The 20,548-nt window shown below is 39.9% G+C and overlaps 2 protein-coding genes and 1 long non-coding RNA gene across 3 annotated transcripts; all 3 read right to left on the reverse strand.

Moving 5' to 3' along the window:
- Window positions 1-1,399: 1,399 nt before the first annotated feature.
- On the reverse strand, window positions 1,400-8,015 carry LOC136183291 (uncharacterized). The gene is made up of 3 exons (XR_010669128.1): window positions 7,878-8,015; window positions 3,676-3,743; window positions 1,400-2,773 (listed from the first exon to the last, which is right to left on the reverse strand). It is a non-coding gene; the product is annotated as an uncharacterized lncRNA (long non-coding RNA).
- Window positions 8,016-8,186: 171 nt separating this feature from the next.
- LOC109981398 (glutathione-specific gamma-glutamylcyclotransferase 1-like) lies at window positions 8,187-10,166 on the reverse strand. The gene is made up of 3 exons (XM_020630156.3): window positions 9,700-10,166; window positions 9,445-9,480; window positions 8,187-8,978 (listed from the first exon to the last, which is right to left on the reverse strand). The coding sequence occupies exons 1-3, from the start codon at window positions 9,868-9,870 to the stop codon at window positions 8,559-8,561; spliced, it is 627 nt and encodes a 208-aa protein (XP_020485812.1). The 5' UTR covers window positions 9,871-10,166; the 3' UTR covers window positions 8,187-8,558.
- A 946-nt stretch (window positions 10,167-11,112) lies between these two features.
- LOC109981265 (delta-like protein 4) lies at window positions 11,113-17,889 on the reverse strand. The gene is made up of 11 exons (XM_020629973.3): window positions 17,434-17,889; window positions 17,088-17,339; window positions 16,448-16,505; window positions 15,665-15,925; window positions 14,744-14,804; window positions 14,430-14,560; window positions 14,157-14,326; window positions 13,668-13,887; window positions 12,831-13,566; window positions 12,631-12,739; window positions 11,113-12,474 (listed from the first exon to the last, which is right to left on the reverse strand). The coding sequence occupies exons 1-11, from the start codon at window positions 17,485-17,487 to the stop codon at window positions 12,469-12,471; spliced, it is 2,058 nt and encodes a 685-aa protein (XP_020485629.1). The 5' UTR covers window positions 17,488-17,889; the 3' UTR covers window positions 11,113-12,468.
- Window positions 17,890-20,548: the final 2,659 nt, after the last annotated feature.

Raw genomic sequence — 20,548 nt, forward strand, 5'->3', positions numbered from 1 at the left:
GTGAAAAGTAACAGAGAAGGAATCGTACTTTTATCAAATTTATCAGATAATGTGTTTGAGGTGTCTGCTAAGAAGAGAGAATCATAGTATCTACAGCGCATTAACAACAGGATACAGTCGCCTGCCCAATTCAACTGCACTGAGTGATTCATGGGAATTCAGACCTCTGTGGACCTCCCCCACCCCCTGTGTACACCTCCAAGCTGACCCCTGTTGTTCACATTCTTCACTTGTATCCAGTTGTTGCAGAAAAGCAGAAACTACATCTGTGAATACAATAATCGTGTGAAACAGGATATCCATATATTGCCTTCTGCACTGGATCAGTGAATTTTCAGTTAATCTGAATTAAAATTACAGTGATGTATCATTGATATCAGCTTAGCGTAAATCAGCATGTCCCAATTTTTAAGTAAAGCTTAAGTGTTTTTGGGCTTTTGTTGGCCAGCAAGCATCCCTGTCAATTTAGTTATTGCTGCTCCATTAAACCTTGGCAGGGGTCCAGGAGGAGCGGACTAATCCTTCTTTACCCTCCAGAGAGCCTCACATGGGGTCTGTCCTGCGTGCCTCGTGGGATATGCAGTAGCTCTGCTCCTGGAAACTAGATATTTACTCAATCAGATGCTTTCTAGATGTTACTTTTTACCAACTTGTTCCCATGAGAAATCGATGAATGTCCATTTTTTGTGCATTGGACTGGGTCCAACCATACAGGCCGGATTAAGCAGTTTTCAGTTTATACTCTTAATATCATACATCGACACATTTCTTATTAGAATGCCTCTCCTACCAACTTGTACTTTGATCATTTCCGATACAGTTATAAATAATAGACTATAGAAAATGGGTTTATAGCAGCGTCTTTAAAAATGACTGTTAAAATTTGAGAAAAAATACATATGCTGCGTCTGGTTTTATACATTTCAAACAATGACTTATCTGACAAAAACAGACAGCAACAACTAACCTAATAAATTAAATGTAATTTTACAATTTGATTATAAAATATTGTAGTTGTTTTACTCAGCTGGGATTTGCATAACAATAAACAACATTTCCCTGTAACATGGAGTACTTTCAGCTGGTGAGTCACGTGTATGTTTACAAAGATAGTATTGGTTTGTCACATTGTTTCATCTGCTCATACTCACAATGTGCCATGTACTCACTAATCTGGAATGTTTTCTTCCACGACGTCATTACACGCCCAAATGTATGTCAAAAGAATACCTGCAGTGTTTTTCCAAGTCTGATGGCCTACATTCTGTATTGCCATGTGATTTACTGCTCGTGATGACACTGTTTTTTGTTTTTTTTGTTTGTTTTTTTATCATATTTTTATTTGGGATGGGTATACAACGATCAACAAACTGTACACAGAATGTCAGTATATCCCTTCCCTCCACCAACATGAACACATACATATACGCATGTCTGTGTACATAGGCCTCCATGCATACACAGAAAAACAAAGCAAAAACAAGAAAAACAATCCTAACAGTAATACTAATAATACTCTTCATAATAATAGTAAAAATAATAAGACGAGACAAAAACAAAGATAATAATAATAATAATTAGATAACATAACATCATAGCATCATTGCATTTATCATTGTTGACAACCTTTAGAAAATTCCTCGAAGCAACAGATCAATGGAAGCCAAAAGTCCTGAAAAATATGGCCAAAGTTGGTTTCTCTAACGGTAAGAATTGTGACAGTTGATCCAAAAACAACTTAAAGGTTGGCGGAGATTCATTTTTCCAAAAAAGTAATATACATTTCTTGGCAAAATATGTTATAATTATTAATATTCTGCATTTTTTTTCTATCTAACTGAAAATCTGGGGAGTCATTTAATAAATACAGACAAGGGTTTAAATCAAATTCCATTTCCAAAACAGATTTAGTAGAGGAATGAATAGACTTCCAGAAGTCCTTCAGCACATCGCAATGCCAAAACATGTGCAAAAATGTTCCATCTTCATTTTTACATCACGGACACTTTGGTGAGTTATCTTCTGAGATTTTATGCATCTTTATTGGGGTGAGATAGAATTTATGAATGAACTTTAAATTAGCTTCCTTGATTTTGTTACTTGTATATGGGAAATGTATTCTTTCACAAATGTTTGACCAAATATTTTCATTTAAAAACAACCCTAGGTCCTTTTCCCAGATATTTAATAAAGTTAGAAAACATGAATGACCCGTTGTGGATAGGATACCATATACTTCGCTAATTTTACCTTTAATTGTTATTGAGGAAATTAATGTATCCTCCATTTCTGATAATCCAAAGCGTAACTTTTTTTCTTTGATTAGTGATCCAATAACATTCTGAATCTGTAGATATTTAAAAAAAATCTGTGTTCGGGACACTGGTTGACACTGTTTAATGAAGCGCTATAAAAAAAAAAGCTACTTGAATTGAAGACATTTCTGTAAGAGGGAATTCAAGTTTTGATGACTCCAAGTCCTGACACGCACACACACACACACACACACACACACACACACACACACACACACACACACACACACACACACACACACACACACACACACACACACACACACACACAAATCCACATCAGTCCAAGGACGCCTGAGTGTTTTTGATCTGATGCATTACAGGGAATTGATAACATTATCACCCGGGGGCTCTCTCTTTGGCCTTTGATGCGTCTGTGTTCTCTTCTTATTTTAGTTCCATTGGCTCCACATCAGTCCACACAGCAACACATGTTCTTGCAGGTCCCTGATTAGAATCTGTTTCAACAGGAAACTCTACCATAATTAGGCAATTATCATGAGAACACAAACATTTCAAATGAATTGAAAACAACCACAAAGTATCATTCATTGCCATTAGAAATCTTTTCGGAGCTTGTTTGTGTTAGTCAACACTTTAAAGCAAGAATGCTTTCATCGGTCTGCTGATAAAACCATTTGAGATTAGAAAAACTGCTTAATAAGTGCATTTTCATTGCATAGTAGAAGGACTCACAATGCAAGATCACAGAAAAGAAGCCAATAAAGGTTAAAAGAATACAAATGATTATCCATAGTTGAATGTCATATTGCCGAACAAAGCCTGTGAGAGTCTCATAATGACTGTGCAGCTGCTTGATTGTGTGCTGTAGCAGTCACACTGTAAAATGGCACTGATATGTGAGTGTGTGGGAAACAGAGCTGCCTTTCCTGTTCTTTGAGAGGGAACACTCCAGAGAAAAATGGCAGGAAACCTCCAGGGCCTTTTGATTCAGGCTCAGAAAAGTGACTCAGAGTACCTGCAGTTATAGCTCCTAATAATGTCAGGGCCATCTTACAAAGCAAAAGAGACAGTTAAGGAAGTATTCGTTATTCTCCAGGTATTTACACAGAGACAAAAAGGGAAACAAACCAAAGACCACACCACTGACTCTTTAGACATTCCCTCAGAGTTATTGGACGTTTCCGTATTGTAAATATATGCTGCCTTTTTCTCAAACCAAACCTGCTGTGCGATCAGTATATTAGTTTTGGTATATGTTGACATACAGAGAGTACATTAGCGTCATTTACAAAGTAAGTAAGCACATTTTTTAAGATATCTTCTTTGAGTTGCACAAATATTGTGCGTCATGAGATGCAATGCAAACACAGTTAGTTGTTGTTGTCCTTACACGCACCTGTTCCTCTCCACACAGAGCATGACCACACTCTGCACCGATACGTTCAGCTGTGATCATTTCCTCTCCTAAGGGTGGAGGAGAAGAGACTGTTTTTATCTCATTTTAATGAAGTATTTATAAGAATAATGTCTTATTGACCTAATAAGGAGTCAAAGAAGCAACAGTTTGCTGGAGGGGGAAAACTGCTGTATCCTGAATTCTAAAGGATTGTTTTTCAACTGTGACTGTGGCATTTCACTTGGCAGTGAAACCTCTCCACCTGCCTAAGCCGATTGTTCAAGCATTCGCAAACTTAACACCACAAGAGGTTTATTTGGCTCCACAATGTGTGAAAATAGCAGGAGCCAATATGTATGCTGAACTGAATGGCACAACACACTCTGAACTTTGAACCTGCATGCAGCTGGTCCTGTTTGAGCTTAGTGTGAGTTTGACTGGTTTCACGGCAGTCCTGCAATTCAGAGCAGGAAACCTCAACACACCTTGTGATTATAGGAACACATATTATTTTAATGAAAGGTTTGGTGTCACACCTCAGCCACTGAAACAAAAAGTAGGTCAATAATTTAGGAAATTACTCTATGGCCTTGAATGCAACTACGACAACCGCTGGGACAAACCCAGTAATTTAAAATGTTGTTTATGTGAACACACTTACTCAGAAAGCTTTTTAAAATGAGTTTAAAACAACACCCCAAGAAGCTATTTTCAAAGCTTCATATATACATTTATAGAATAGAATAGAAATGCTGTGTTAAAAACAACCCAAACTGAGTAGAGTTTTTTCTTTTTACTGAACTGCTGGGTCAAATTAGAACCAATTAACCCAGCTTGATTGGTCTAATATTCAACCCAAACCCTGGTTAACTATATATATATTGCTGGGTTGTTTCTACCTCGTAAATCAGTTAGTTATTATACCCAAAAGTTCATTGTCTCTTTATTTTTACCTAATAAATATGTCATTATTTCCTCATATTTCTTTCAGTTAAACCTGTTAAAACATATTTTCAATGGATACATATGTAGTAAATTATTATTGACATATTTGCCTCTTACAAAATACACCGAGTACGTTGATATGTTAATATGCTTACACAAACTAAAGAACACAGTACGAAATAATAGCTGCTTGTTAGCATGTCTCTTAGAGCAGGTTAGCATGCTCATGTTAGCATTTAGCTCATTTGACAGCAGGCTGTAGTAGCCTACATTGTCAGAATGAAGTGAGAAAACAAAGTGTATTCATTCTTTTTTAGTGTGAACTGTGCTATGCTCCACTTTTATCACTCACTTTCGGATTATTTATCAAAGGTTACATTGAAACAAAGCTCAAATAGCTGTGTTGTTTAAACTCAGAAAGTTCACAGATGATCTCAGAGAGACGCTGCCCATCCCTCAGCCAGGCACAGGCAGCCATTTGAGTATACAAGACTCTGTTTAGCTTTAATTTTGTCAAGCCTAGTTCACCCCGCCGCCCTGCTCCAAACATCTTGGATTATAAAGATCGAGTAAGTGTGAGTCATGTTCTGTGTGAATGAGAAGAACAATTTTTGCATTAACCTCTGATGATGATGAATGGATTAAAATAAGGTGTTAATCATATTTTATGGATGAGTCTGAAGTCACTGGATGAGTCTGAAGTCACTTCTTTCACAACTGGAGTATGAAACTAGACGAGCAGCTCACATCCAAGCAGGAAACCAGATCTGTTGTTGTTGATTGATAGACAGTTGAAAGATGGTTTGTGGTTTACTGCCAAATCATTAACCTTTGTTTGTCTCTTTTTAATAAATGGTCTTCCTCTTGAGGTAAAGTGGCCACAGAGCACTCACGTCCACTGGCAGCAGCCCAGCAAGGGATCAGCTGACCCTCAGAGGACAGAGCTGACCTCCTAATATGAGAGGGTTGGGGCTCTAAAGAGGAAGGACTCCATTAGTGGCCCAATCGTTTCTCTTTAACATACTTCCTGGGTGACCTTCAGCCCTGCACTGACCAGGCCAAGGTCAATGGTCAGGGTTCAGACTCGGTACACATTTGCATACAGGTGGAGGATTTAAAATGCAGTAATAGGAACAATGATTGTTAAGATTGTATGATCATTATCCTTTAGAAATGACCTCAATCTCCACTTTGTGTGTGTTCCTCATTATGAGCGTGTGATCTATTCAGGAGATAATGACTGACATCTTTTCCTCACCCTCAAGAAGAATGGAACGAATATTGATTAAAGGCTCAACTTACAAAGAGAACATTATTTATCTATGTATATGAATTAAACATTTAGATTTTGTGTAAATAGAAAAGGGATTTTGAGACTCTATGTAAAATATATATATAAGATTCACTAAGATTTGACAAAATCAGACGCATGTTTTGCTCTCTGTATCCTGAGTATCCTTACACTCAAGGATTTCAAAATTTCCTTGTGTCTTTCCTAAGAGCCCTTACTGTGTGGTAAGGAGCCTTTATTGATTTACCTGTTTTTATTATTAGGCCATGTTCATGTGAAAGGATTATTTCAGCCTTTCTAAACTTGAAATGACAGCTTCTTAAGAGTAAGAGATCTATTTCTTGTAGCTGCAATTTTTTTCAACATAGCATGACCTGCTGAGGTATATCTTGACATTATTTTCATTTTGTGCCACATTTTGCAAGAAGAGTATTTTTTTTTTTACATGAGGAGAAAAAGTCTAAAATCACTCATTTTTGTGTACCGCACACACGGCGACTCCCCTCGTAGTAATATTTAAAGATCCAACTCAACCCTCGGATGCACTAAAACTTGTTAACAGTGGTAAGGAGAAACTGTCTTTAGACGGGCAGAAACCTCAAGCAGAACCAGACCCATTGGTGAACAGCCATCTGCCATAACTGGACAGGCCAGGAAAGTGAGAAATAGGGAGAAACATTAAAGAGAGAGATATGGCTCTTTCACACTCCACGTTCAAGGCAGGATACTCTGGCCCTGTTAAGCCTCCCAATGTGTGATGCATGGAGGTGGAATAGTTGGTCGATGTTGTTGATCTGCCATTGGCGGATGTAACAGGGTAACATGTAACATGTAACACTGGACTGTGTGAGGAATCGCAGTCTATAAAGGGCAATAAATAGAGACAAGCGGACAAAAAGACAAATACTGTACATACGCCGACAAAAATAACAACATATAAAACAGACTGATTGTAGCATTGCAGCAACAGTTATAGTAAAACAATAGTAATACAACTTCAATCTTTCTAATAAGTATGACAGATAATAATTGTAGCAGACCGCCTGGGTCTGCATCAACATTACACAGGAGATGAGGGAGTACAAAAACACTAATGCATACAGATGGAAAGAGATGGGAAGATTCAGGAGTTCAGTTTGCATGAACATTATGAGCTTTGTTTGCAGGAAAACACATTTTACAGGCAGCCAATGCAGAAAAGCTAAATGAGACACACACAGTATGGGAACCTGGTGTGCTCTGCTCTTAGATTGTTTTTCAGCGCTGATTATGTTAAAGCATGGGCCTCAAATGTTGCTGCTGTGTATCAGTTTTATCACTCCCTGTAAAAGAACAACCACTGGACACCGAGCTTTAGTTATGTAAGGACAGATGTCCATATCAGGTGTCCATGTCTTTTTGCGTTACTTGGTCTGCACTTGGGAACTGTACGTTCCAATCTCACAACTCAAACCTTTGTCCCAGTTTTGGGCTGATTTCTAGGAATGTAGAGAAGAGTACCACATAACTGCACTGCTTAAAACGGAGGCTTGTTTGGAAAGGGTTGACTCATGTCTTTCTAAAAGACTGACTTGGGCATGTGCACATGTTGCTGAAACGTGATAGGGTCCCCAGAAAGAGAAAGAAACTCTATCTGAACTCGCACCCCCTGACCTAGCTCGTATACACTCTGTCTATACTGTAAGGGTTGGCAGTCTTCCAAGTGTTCACAGTCCTGTTTGCACATTAAATACTACACACTGCAGCGACACTGGACTGTGTCTTTAAATTCAGTGAAATAGAGAAACATTACTGTATGGCTCTCATAAAATCAGCTAAGATATTCTAGATGTTTGTCCACCTCATATGCATGTCCATGGTTGTTGTTCTCTTTGGGAACACTGTCATATTAAATGGATTTTAACAGAACATTTTATGTTTTAGAAATGCTTGGCTGCACAAACAGAATTTTAAGAGAAGGACTAACCAGAGTTTAGGAGGTTAAAGACATCATCAAGAAAAAACATTCTGTAAAACCTGCTGGCTGTGATTTGATCTGCACAAAACAGCTCTGAAGTCTGTAAAAAAGTAATCCAAAGGGTCGCCTGTGCAGTGAACATGTTAGCTTTCTAAAGAAGAGTCAGCATTTCTTGCATTCCAGAGGCTACTGCTGTACATTTCTCTCACACGTGATGTGGTTCCCGTGAGGCCAGGGGGGGTGCAGTCCTACACGTGTAAATATATAGTGGACTTGAACTGCAAGAAACAACACACAATGAACGCCTTTGACTTCATACACGTTTTAGTGTTTTATTCCAACACAATTATTATGTACATACAAATGCTTTTGAGACCCTTTTACAACAAAGGAGTAAGACATCTTGCCTTAAAAAAATCTCTGAATGTGATTTTTTAAGAGCACCACCTGCTTATAGAGTTTGTGTACAATTTAAAAAAAAGCATGTCTTCAGGTCTCTACTTAAAAAAAGTCAAGTTAAGGTCAAAGGTAGAAGATTCAGTATGTTGAGGCGTTAAAATATGTTTGCCAAGATAAAAGTCACCACTTTCATTTTTCCCTTCCCTTATAAAAATCAAGTTTTCCTCTTTAGACCACCAAGACCCCCCCCCCCCTACAAAAAACATGAAAATATTACAACATGGCAGTGTTTTATGTGGCTCCTACAAGTATTGTTATTTGGTCTGAGGGTTTGATCCCTCCACAGTCACTGAAAATGTTCAGAACAGCTGCTTCGATAGAGAAAAGGTGCTCATCCTCCACCTCAGGACAATAGAGCCTCATGAACTCTGCCAGGCGGACCAGGTATTCAATGTTGTGACCCGTTTTGCCTCTGCTGTGGGCAATCCGGGCAGCAATCTCCATGTCGGAGGCCGGACCTAGGTAGGTGGGGTTGTCAGAAGTAGCGATGTAGACGAGGGCTAAAAGAGGAGCATGGGCCTTCTCCTTAGGGATGAACTCCACCATCTCCGTTACATAGCCTCCCAGCACCACCTCCCTCATGTTCAGGTACTGTAGGGACTCTTCTAGCTGGGAATCGATTACTTCGTAAGCCACACCCCATGTGCAAGCCTGCATGGAAAAACAAAGGGAGATACAGTAGTGAGCAGTTTTACAGAATGTTAATGGTAGAACAAAAACACTATGTAAATGGTTTAAAAAATTCAATTAACATGCCAATATCAATGCAAGTGTGAACGTTTACTGCCTGAACAGGGAAAACTGGGCCTAGCACGATTTTAGCTTGATATATATTTCTAAATGACATCAGTTTTATAGGTAATATAGCCTACTATAAAAGTGGCATTCCTTTTTTAAACTGATGCAAATGATAAAAGGATAATGTTTCACCTTTTCCCCAAAGCATCACTGGATGTTGTAAACATCATATTAATTCTATAGGCTACGACTGTGTGGTACATAACATGAGGTAGGTGTAAGGATTGAAATAGTGTTTCCCACATAGTGATAAGAAAAGGTAATTTCACTTCTGCATGCTGCACACAGTATGAAAATAGACTGGGGGTTCTTAACTTACCTCCTGATCCTCCACTAGTGTGGCCACTCTGCCCGGCTGTGTAAAGCAAGGACACAAGAATGCTCAGCATATCAAACAACAACAAGTGGTTTTATTGATCACAATAATTTACATTGAACTGACAAGGGAGCAGCTAAATAACTACAATAATCCAAAAAGGAATGAAAAAACGTGTACTCGCACTACTAAAAGAGATATACAATAAGAAAACACATTTTTGATGGGGTCAAGTGTTGGTAAAAAAAAAAAACTTGCCTTCTCCTTGTCCCCTCGATAAAAATCATCTCCATGCCAGAAGCGCCTCTTGTATCCGTTGATGAAGCCGATTTTGCTCCTCTTGTACACAAAGTCAGGTTTCCACACCAAGGAGCCATACCCAAATATCCAGAGGCTGCTCTTTTCTTTCACGATGTCCTGAGGTTTCATTGTGGTGGCTTTGCTGTGTGTTTTTTTTTTTTTTTTTTTTTTTTAAATCTAGGCAAGTAAAAGAATTTATGATTCTACTTCTGTCAAAAGTAGCTGCTCTCTGCTTTTTCCACTCTTGTTTTTGTTTTCCTATGCATTCCGACACATTCTGCTGTCACTTTTTTTTATAAAAAAAAAAAAAAAAAGGAAGGCTTAAAAATCTCGAGTCGTTCGTGTGTGTCGTTTCTCTTACTGAAACTGATGCGGCCACTTATACCAACGAGCGTGTCGATAGTGTCCTTTCCTCCTGTCTATCGTTGAACAAACACGTGTATTTGTTGTTCAGACACGTCAGAGCGAGACGGCTTTGACCAATGAAATCACAGAAGAGGCGGGCCTAGTTTACGGATGAGCCAATCCGAATAGTTTGAGCGGTAACACTTCAGTGTCACAACATTGGGAACAACACAAGTATCCAGACTGTTTTTAGCTACTGAGTTTAGCCAACAAGTACATAGACGAAACACTTGGTAATTGTACGAAATGATAAATGATCTAATAAGTAGTTGTATTACACTGAAAGCATTGGTAACAAAAATGTAGGCTACATCATTATTTACACACACATTTTTCAAAAAGCTATTTTCAGTCCTTTGATTCCAGTTATTGTGAAAATGTAGACCTTTAATCTTAATGCTATTGTATCACTTTCTGAATAATGTGAGAAAACTTCTTGTACACTTGAGTGCCAAACTTTCAAGCAGGTAATCACATTACATATAAATAGCTGGGACTGTTACACCAGCGTTCCTCTAAGCTCATTAAGTGTCTGTGATCTGTTCTGTTCTGCTCTGGTCTGTCTGTCTGTCCTCTCACAGGCCGATCACCTATGAATGACTGCTACAGGTACTTTGACCTCTGCACGTGAGCATATAGTATGATGAGCAGCAGACATAAGAAAGTAAGAAACTTCTTATTACTTTACAAAGATCACTGCCCCCAAGTGGTAATGAAAAACACTACTCTACTCCTGATCTTGCAGGTGACTAAAATACAAAATGTTCAAAGTGATAAGCTTTGATTTGATGGTGTGTGTGAAGGTTTATGATCCTGATCCTCGTGGCCTGTGGGGCCCCTGTTTGCTGTGCACACATGTGCAGATAGTCTCACTGGAACATTTACTAACGTGTAACATGCCCAGCCCATGTTCCCTATAACTGACTCCATCACCTCCTTGAAGAAATATCTAGAAAGGCATTTCAGTACTGTAAAAAAGATCACAAGGATTCTTTATTTTCACATACAAATATTTTTAAATGTATATCTTTTGTTGTCTTTACATTATAGCCCAATTACAACACTGTCCACTGAATGATTGCTAGCACATTGACTTCACTTCACACAGACACAGACGCCATGGACAAAGAAATGGAATCATTAGAAATGCTAGCAGGTCAAATATATGAATGCGTGTATCCACAGATAATGGAGCCATCTCCACACATCAAGTTTCTCGATGATTCCGACGTTTGAATTAGGATCTCTATTTTCACAAACATGTACACTCAACCATTGAAGACCAACAAACAAACAGTGTACCAGATATGTTTCCATTGTTTCTTTTTTTTTTATAAAAAAATAATAATAAAACACAGACTTTTAAAATAATTTTCACCTTTCCTGGGCGTCAACTTAAAAACAGATTCATACTTCTAATCTCAACATATAAATATACAGTATATACAAAATAATCTTATAAAACATAGAGATCAGTGCTTCATATTCATAAATAACTAATGAAATACTAATCTTACAAAATAACATTATTGGTTCAGTAATTTCCTTTGAAGGCGTCCTTGGTACGATAGTCACTTCATGTTTTTCTTTGTCTTCATTTAAGGTTGATCTTGCATAATAAAACTAGGCCTTAACGTAAATTTCCCTGCATGGCACTGAGGCATATTGCATCTTTTGATCTTTTTATCATTTACCTCCATTTTGCTGTGCAAAGGGATCAAGACTAGGCAGGGCACAATGTTTTTGTTGAGCATGAATCTAAGGCTTTGTGATCTTGGCTGCATACATTCTTTATAAAAGAGGATTTACAAATTCTTCGAAAATGAACCGTTTTCAGTAGTTTTGTCCCTTTTTTTGATTCAACTCAATGCGGATTTTTGTTTGCATAACGCATTGTAGGCCACAGAAAATGGAAAGTCTGGCTCCTTCCCCATCCTTGTTGGCAGTAAGCTGATTTTTTGATTGCTGATTACTGCAATAACGTGGAGAGGGGTCCATCAAGATTGTCCTCTTCTTCTAATCAACACGGCGGGCAACAACATCTCAGCCGCAAGCCCTTGGAGAGAGCAGTCTAGGGTTTGACATCACTGGAGGCGTCCACAAGTCCGTTTCAGTCATTATTTTCTGCAGTCTGTTTAAGTCTTTACATTCTAACAAAGTTTAGTAGCTTTAGTTCTGTTTGAAGTCCAAGAGCGCAGCGGCTCCGTCCAGTTATCAAGTTTTCAAGAGCAGCAACTTGTATTTAAATAAATCCCATTCTTTCCAAGCTTGTAAACAGTCCACAAGAAATCCATATTTACAGTGAATAATATCCTCCCTTTATTATACCTGTAGAGAGGGAGACAAAGCAAGCTCAATGACTACTTAAGCAGAAATCTTAAACATGAAGAATCCAATTATACTTTTGGTTAATCATGAAAAGGTTACGCTCCACAGGGACAAGATAATTGAGTATTTGAGTATAATTGAGTAAAAATACCTTACCTCAGTAGCAATGATGCACTCATTTTTCTCCTCTGTCAATACAAAGACAGACTGGTACATTGAATCTCTGGAAGAAAATATTGTTGATATTCTGCACTCTGGCCGTTCACTGTGGAGGGAAGATACATCAAATCAGATATGGAGATTTAAAAGAATGAAAGCAAATCTTAATTCCTTACTGTCTTACAATTCCTACGTACCTGTACATTCTACTCAAATGCTTTTTTTCTTCCATCGTCTTTTCACAGTTTTCATCTTTGTCCAAAAGGAAAAATTCATCTTTGTACCCGATGGAGGATTTATAATCCACTTGGTAATGGTTTATGTGTTTGTGATTGGACTTTTCCCTGGGACATTCCACCTCCGAATCGATCGTTTTATTGTTGTTCTTGACCTCTAGAGAAGAATTGAGGTTCTCTTTCTGAAAGTCATTCTTAGAGATGTTATTCAAGGTCTCTGAGTCCTGCTCATTTGTCCTCTGCTTCTTCATGTGACGTATTCCCACCATGCAGAGAACCACCACAACAACCACCAGGCCCACTCCCAGACTGATGGCTGCCAAGCTCAACTTGTCATAGGACTCCGAGCCTACTTTGGGACTGGGGGTGCTGGGTGAAGGCACATCTTTAGACTGGCACTGGGGGCCGCTGTAAGGGGCGGGGCAGCTGCAGGAGGGTGGGCCTTTAACTGCAGCGGTGCAGGTCCCACCATTCAGGCAAGGTTTGGAGGCACAGTGGTCCGTTGGCTTGTCACAGTGTGGGCCAGAGAACCCTGGGGGGCAGGTGCAGGTGTAGTCGTTCATGCCGTCTATGCAGGTGGAGCCGTTTGCGCAAGGGTTCCTGGCACACTCATTGATGTTGATCTCGCAGCGCAGGCCTGTGAAGCCTGGGCGGCAGCTGCACAGGCGGAGGTTACCACGGATCACACAGTGTCCACCTATGACAAAGAAAACAAAAGTTCAGAAGCCTTATTCGTAACTTTTATCATTTTAAACACACAGAAAGATAAATTGAAGAAATGCTTTGGATTATATTTACCATTTGCACATTGCAGTGAGGTACATTTGTCCACTTTCTTCTCACAGTTAAGTCCAGTGTAGCCTGCAGGGCATTCGCATTCGTAACTATGCCCATTATCCCTCTCTTTGCACTTGCCACCATGAAAGCAGGGTGTATCTACACAGGTCGGCACCTTGAGATCACAGTGTGTCCCTTCAAACCCTTGTGGGCACACACAGCTATAGCCAATCTCAGAGTCCTGTGGAGGAAAACAACACACAAAGTTTATCAAATAAGCTCACTGTAAATTTTGCCTTTTAAAAAAAATCACATCCTGTACTTGACGGCCCCAATGAACCCCATTATCATTAGTCTGAATTCTATTTACAGTACGAGCCCTGTGAACTGGGTCATGCACTGACTTGACAATCGATAGCATCCTCCTGGACGAGCAGATAGACCGAGGCAAAAACAAAAACAGGAAAGCCTGTGTTGTGGGAAAGGAGAGAGAGAGACTTCCGGACTAACCAGGCAGTGGCCTCCGTTGTGACAGGGCTGGTTGTCACACTCCCTAACCTCCAAGTCACAGTTGACCCCAGTGAAGCCTGGCAGGCAGGTGCAGGTGTAGCTGCCCTGGCCTGTGTTCAGACACGTGGCCCCGTTGGCGCAGGGTTTGTGATGAGTGCAGTAGTTCAGATCTATAAAGAAAGGGGTGTGCATACATTTTTTTTTTAAACATTTAATCCTGTATCCTTATGATGTTTTTTTAAATGCAGATCAGAGAAGGAGGTATTTACACACCTTGGTCACAAAAGATGCCTCCCCAGCCTTCCTTGCAGGTGCACTGCCACGACTCTTTACAGGTACCATGTTTACAGGATGGATGGAGTTTACACACATCACAAAAGAGGCCTTGCCAGCCCTCTCTGCATCTGTTCACACATGAAACAGCACAACATCACTGACAACTCCAGTTATAGACCCACCCATTGCCTCAGTATTGAAAGAAATGTAATCAAAAATAATATTATTTACATATTTCAATTATCAAGAATGAAAAAATAGACAATTATGAATATACAACTAATATAAATTACAGTTAGTAGCCTACTCACTTGCACTCTCCAGGTAATGTGCAGTTTCCATTTCTTTCATTGCATCCTTCAAGACAGATGGCTGTAAGAAAAATGGAAAGGATATAAGGATATTTAAAGCTCCATGTTTCCAATTAAACATATATAACAAGGTCGTAAAGGGGCTTTTATCACATTTTAATGATTTCCTTCGCACATTAAAACCTGTTATCTTACCCTTTCAAAGGAAAAGATCATTTCTAAACCTGCTCTGTGCTGTATGTGACATTGATTTTTCAAGGCTTTACAGTTTTTAAACGACTGGTTAGTGCGCAGCAGATGCTTGTTCCCACAAAAAGCAGGACAGCTGCCCCATTGTTAGCGGTGGGCAGTGCGAGGCCTGTTTGCAGCTGCTGCCCTACACCGCCTCAACAATAGAGCCCGCAATTTAGTGGCGCGTGGCGGGCGATAATGCCGCGATTAACCCCCGGCGCGCGCTGCTGGGCGACCACTGTCCTGGATTAAAGCGCACGCGCTCACAGAGAAAGCTGCAACGAGTGGGCTCCCTGTCGTCAAATTACACCTCATCAGCTCCCCTTTCTCATCGTGTATGGCTGCCTTTCGTTCATGAAAACACACCTGTTATGGTGTAACAGGTCATTTTAGACACAAACGCTCGAACAAAGTAATTATATTCTGAAGATTTTGGCAACTCAAATTTTCCCTTTTCAGCATTTAGTTCAGTCTTTAGCAACAATAAATAAGGCAGAATTATCAAAACGTTTACAAAAGCACATTTAGATATTCAATGTTGATTTTACACGTGAGGTGACAGCCTCGGCCCACAGGCCTTCAGATTATTTCTCAGGGTGCACTAACGTGTAGCCTCTTTCAAAACCTGCCTTGTGATCTTTTAGCACAAACAAAGGAAAATGTCCATATGGTGTCTTTACTCTTGCTTACGTTCTTGGCAGTATTCTCCCTTCCATCCCGGTAGACAGGCTATTTGCCCGTCAGGCTTGCAGGTGTAGTGGCCAAAATGGTCGTCTCTCGGAGCGCATATTTTGGAACAAGTGTCCCCGTAGTAATTGTCATTGCAGATGAACCGGTATGAGTACCTTAGCTCCGTCTGCGTCCCGCCCCGCTCATCTGACCACTCATGCCCTATTCCCAACTGTCTTTGGATGGTATAAGAACCAATCAAGAATTCGGGGTTGGTGGTGTCTGTGGGAAACAGAACAGAAGCAAAGAAAAGATAAGTTGCAAGATGAAATCTAAGCTCACAACAGTTTATGGGGCAGTGTGTAAATCTAACTTTTCCCATGACAATACACAATCTACATAATGAAATTTCCTTTTCCTCCCCTTCGTGACCGTTATCCCCCTGTTATGAAGGACCTAACAAAAAAAGGTGTAAAATACAGGAAAAGGCTGTCATGGGAATTTTGGCAAGGCTTCATATTCTCACTTGGGCCTGCACACTTTCCCATGCACTCCCAAAATAAACCAGGGGAAGTGCAATTGTGTTGGAGAGATTTGATTGAAAAGAATTGTCGTGTGACTGATGAGGCATCATAACAAACACGAATCCATGACGCTGAAAATGCCAGATGATTTTTTTCTTTTTCCAGCACGCTGAGAGAATATTATCGACTAAATGTGTGACATGTTGACGAGAAGTCATAAATAGGGCTACATGTGGTATGTCGCCCTCTAGTGTTGGACAGGCAGGGCGCGTCTGCTCACCTCCAGGTCGCTCCGCTGCAGGAGAATACCAGGCTTCAATAACTAAAGAAAAAGCACCCTGTGTGGACAAAAAACAAACAAAAAATAAGATACACGTCAACAAAAAACTTTAAATTAAGAAAAGGCAAACTTAGACAGCATCTGACCTTAACTTGTTTCACTGAAATAACGAGGTAATTGTTTATTACACGGTGTTAAAGTTAAGGTACTCTGTAGTTCATTAGATATTGTGAATGAAAAAGTAAATGATACATTGAATCACATCATAATAACAATACAATGTCTCTTTGTGCACAATGTAAATAACATCATGATGCAGTAACCTACTGAACAGCTCATCCAAAATGTTTTGCAACACAAATTTTCTATAACCTTTTGGAAACTATTTTGTATCTATAGTAACAACTGCAGTAAATTCTTTTTCTTTTCTTTTTACTTTGATGCAGACTGTGGGATGGTCAAATATATTTTCTAGATAAATAAAGCTCATATTTACATAGGTCTAACTAGGTGGATTTTTGTTTTTTTTTGTCTGTGGAGGATTTTTTCTTGTCTCCTTGTTTCATTAGGCTTCTAAATAATGTGGGGGAATCGTGTTAAATTTGATGTTTAAATATTCCAGCAGGACATGCACTCTTACCGGCCAGGTGAAGTTGAGCGGTAGACGCAGCCTGGCGTTCTGCTGCATGCTGAAAGAGTCAGTGCCCAGCACAGGTGTGGTGACTTTGCCAAATAAACACTTTCCGGGAGACACCACCGTCTGGAAGTTCTTCAAACAAACCCTGAAATAAGTCCTGCACCCAGACGTGCTGCAGCTAAGTCCATTTGCCAGCAAACCTTTAGTATTCTGAAAGTGATGGAGATCGAGCTCGAATACACCTGATCCCAGAACCTAAAAGGACACAAACAGTGAGCACAACAGAATAATGCTAATATTTCATAGAATAACCATTCCCCTCTGTGAAAGATGAAATAATTCAGGCTACCTGAGTGAATAATGTCATAACTATTACGAAGATAGAGTTGAACCTAACGGCCATCCTTTAGAGCTTGATGTGCGTATCCTTAAAAATCAGTTTCTCCTCCTGAAAAAAAACGCTCCTATTCCAAGTGCTGAAAACGGAGCGGTGGAAATTAAGTGATCAGAATAAGTATAATCCGTCTTCCCAAGCCCGAGAGACAAGATCCAGCTCCGAACCAGAGAAAGAAGTTGTGACAGACCGAGTTATCCAGTGCTGAAGGTTAGACAAATATCAGTAACGTCAATATCCACAAGTGAGTCTGTCTGCGGTCTTTCTGTTGCCCATCCATCGTGCCGGTCAGAGTGTATATGTTTGTGAGTCTGCTGTGCTGATGTGAGGCTCGTGTTGCCAACAGTGATGCGGGCATGTGGCGGAGCATCAGCGCAAAGTGATCCCAGTGAAGGATGTTGGACGTCCCCCCAAGCTTATATACGGCATTGTGGTGCCATTACAGACGATGTCAGTCACTAGACACCGCCCACTCCCCTCTCCACCTTCTCTTTGCCTAAGACATTATCATCATCAGTTATTACTATTTTGGAGGAGATTTAAGAAGAGAATGATCTATTTTGGTGGAAGTTTCTGTGACTGTTTGTGCGTCTTTACGCGCCTGGACGCGCCATTTGGCTTCTACGATTGTGACCTCGCAGCCTCCTTTCTTGCTTCTTGTATTTATTTAAGATAGCGAGCAAGGTGATTGAGATAACTGCAGAACTTCATAATTGTTGTCACTCATAAATCAGTCCAGGAACCCGCGTTTGACCAAAATCTGGCGCGTAAACGAGCCAAGATTAGCTGTAAAATTGTTACCGCGGGCTATTTTGAATTATACTGTAAGGGCTCAAATTTGTAACTGCAGAGATCATTTTTCAAAAACATACTCAGCAGCTGGAAAGCTAATGTTAAAGAAACATTTAACAAGAAACACAAACACAAATGCGTTTGTACAGGCGTGCTCTGTATGGAGAGGAAGAGGGACCATATAGCTACATGAGGTTTGCTTATTATGCTGGAGAAAAAAAGACCATAACAAGTGCAAGCACCCAGCTGTTCAGACATTTATTTAAGATCATAACTCACAGTTCCCTCAATTGAAAGGCAATTTATATAAATTTAAGTTGCGATTATATCCTGCATGCAGCTCAACAATGTTTGTTGAAAAAACTTTCTTCTGCTTTCATGTTAACAGAAGGACAAATGAACTCCAAACAGTATATAAAGGCTGCTAGGTAAATAAATCCAGATGCCATATACATTTTTATCACATGCAAACTCATGCTGGGCACAGGCATTGTTACCTTTATCACCCCTGCAGCAGACCAACTTGTCTGGGAGGATTTACAGTAAGGGAACAGGATTCAGGAGCTGTTCCCTGACCGTGAAGGTGTCTGGCTAAAAAGCACTCCTGCTGAGATGACTTCATCTGTAAGCCCCCACCTCTGACTTATTGGTTTGAGGTTCCACTTAAGTGCAGAGACAATGGACTATTGAGTCCAGAGCAGTGTGACTAAGCGCTCCGGACATCTCACGGCTCTGCTCTATCCAAAAGTTCCCACCATTGACTGCTTCAGACTCTTTGATGGATCAATGCAGAGCTTTAATCCTGTATTACGTTTCTGTTTTTTTTTTTTTTGTTTTGTATGAAAATGACTTTCATCCATGTATCTTTGAGGCTTCCACTATAGTTTACAATGCTGCCATGGCCTCCGGAGTCTCATTAATCTCTTTTGTAGAGAGAAGTGTATCGTGTAATGGTGCTGCTGCTGCTGCCCTCCCTTCATACACGTCAAAACATCCATACACTTTAATATTTGATGGAGCATGGTTAAGGTTTCCTAACTGGGCCTCAGGTTACTGTTCCTTGTAGAGCTTTAGCCTGTGCTACACAGTCAGTGATGCTTGTAATGGAACTTCACAATGCAGGATGAAGGAACACACCAGCTTGGATCAGATATGGAGAAACACTTTAGGTCATAATATTTACCAATCAATCTTCAGATCCTATCCATCTTTCTTAATGTTGGTGTATATAAATAGACAGAGAGCCTGGCTGAATCAATAGGACCGTTTAGATATTTCCTCCTAGCCAATGCAAACAATATTCCAGAAGGACTTTCTCTGCTAGTTGCTCTGAAGTAAACACAGCCTTGGAAACGGACTTCAGCCCACCACCACTACATTGCAGCTTTGTGTAGGACATTATTTTTCTCTGTGACAGTGTTTAGTAAAGCAGATTTCTGAATTTCTCTATGGCTTTTTAGTTGGCATCCAAACCCCAAAAAATAACATTTTGATTAGGAAATGAAGACGTATGGAAGTTCTGTTGGACTTGGACTTGGTAGGCTAAATTGCCTTTTATGAGAAAGCTCCAGATGCAATTGTTTGGTTCTTTGGCAGATTGATGCTGGTTCCCAGCAAAGCTCGACTTTTTAACGTATCCATGAGTAATAGATTTATACTAAATGTTTGAAATGCTATAACTTAGAATACTAACAAAATAATCCGATCAGGGATGAACTACTCTCTCTCTCTCTCTCTCTATTATTGAAATGTAAGCAAGTGACTCAAAACACACTTGTTGAAAATGCTGGCAAATAGTCACACAGCATTCTGTTGATACTTCCCCCATCAACAGCGATCAAAGACCATTTTTAATTAAATTCTCCTCATGCAAAATGTCAATCCATGTTTACTGTTAATCTGCAGTGATGACGAGAGTAAAAAGTCGCCTCACAGAGACATAAAAACATAATTTTTTCTTAAAAGTGATTTTTTTTTCTGCTCTATCCTTTTTACTCAGCTGTAATTGACCTGACTTAGACCTGCTCTGGCAACTGATCCAATGGCATCAACAATCTAGGCAAGTGTGATAGGAAATTTGCTACAGTGCTAACAGATGGTCCCTTTTGGTCCAGAAATCCGCCCTGTTTAATGCAGGGCAGTTTAACACTTCTTTACAGCACATTTGATCTCTATGCCCCAATCTGTCCAGCCAATCAATGGGGGCTTTTGAAGTGAGCTGCCAACGGATCTGAGACATCTAAGCATGTCAATCCTCAGAGAAGAAATCACCTGCTGC

Source organism: Labrus bergylta, chromosome 18 (assembly GCF_963930695.1).
Source record: "Labrus bergylta chromosome 18, fLabBer1.1, whole genome shotgun sequence".
Classification (NCBI taxonomy): Eukaryota; Metazoa; Chordata; class Actinopteri; order Labriformes; family Labridae; genus Labrus; species Labrus bergylta.

What these genes read in the sequence shown, in the direction of transcription:
- LOC109981265 (XM_020629973.3), bottom strand. Translation starts at nt 17,487, where the DNA reads ATGGCCGTTAGGTTCAACTCTATCTTCGTAATAGTTATGACATTATTC. An exon ending in TTATGACATTATTCACTCAG is followed by an intron (nt 17,340 to 17,433) that starts GTAGCCTGAATT and finishes GTGTCCTTTTAG; the next exon opens with GTTCTGGGATCAGGTGTATT. An exon ending in ACATTACCTGGAGAGTGCAA is followed by an intron (nt 14,561 to 14,743) that starts GTGAGTAGGCTA and finishes ATGTGTGAACAG; the next exon opens with ATGCAGAGAGGGCTGGCAAG.
- LOC109981398 (XM_020630156.3), bottom strand. Translation starts at nt 9,870, where the DNA reads ATGAAACCTCAGGACATCGTGAAAGAAAAGAGCAGCCTCTGGATATTT. An exon ending in ATCGAGGGGACAAGGAGAAG is followed by an intron (nt 9,481 to 9,699) that starts GCAAGTTTTTTT and finishes TGCTTTACACAG; the next exon opens with CCGGGCAGAGTGGCCACACT. An exon ending in CACTAGTGGAGGATCAGGAG is followed by an intron (nt 8,979 to 9,444) that starts GTAAGTTAAGAA and finishes TTTTCCATGCAG; the next exon opens with GCTTGCACATGGGGTGTGGC.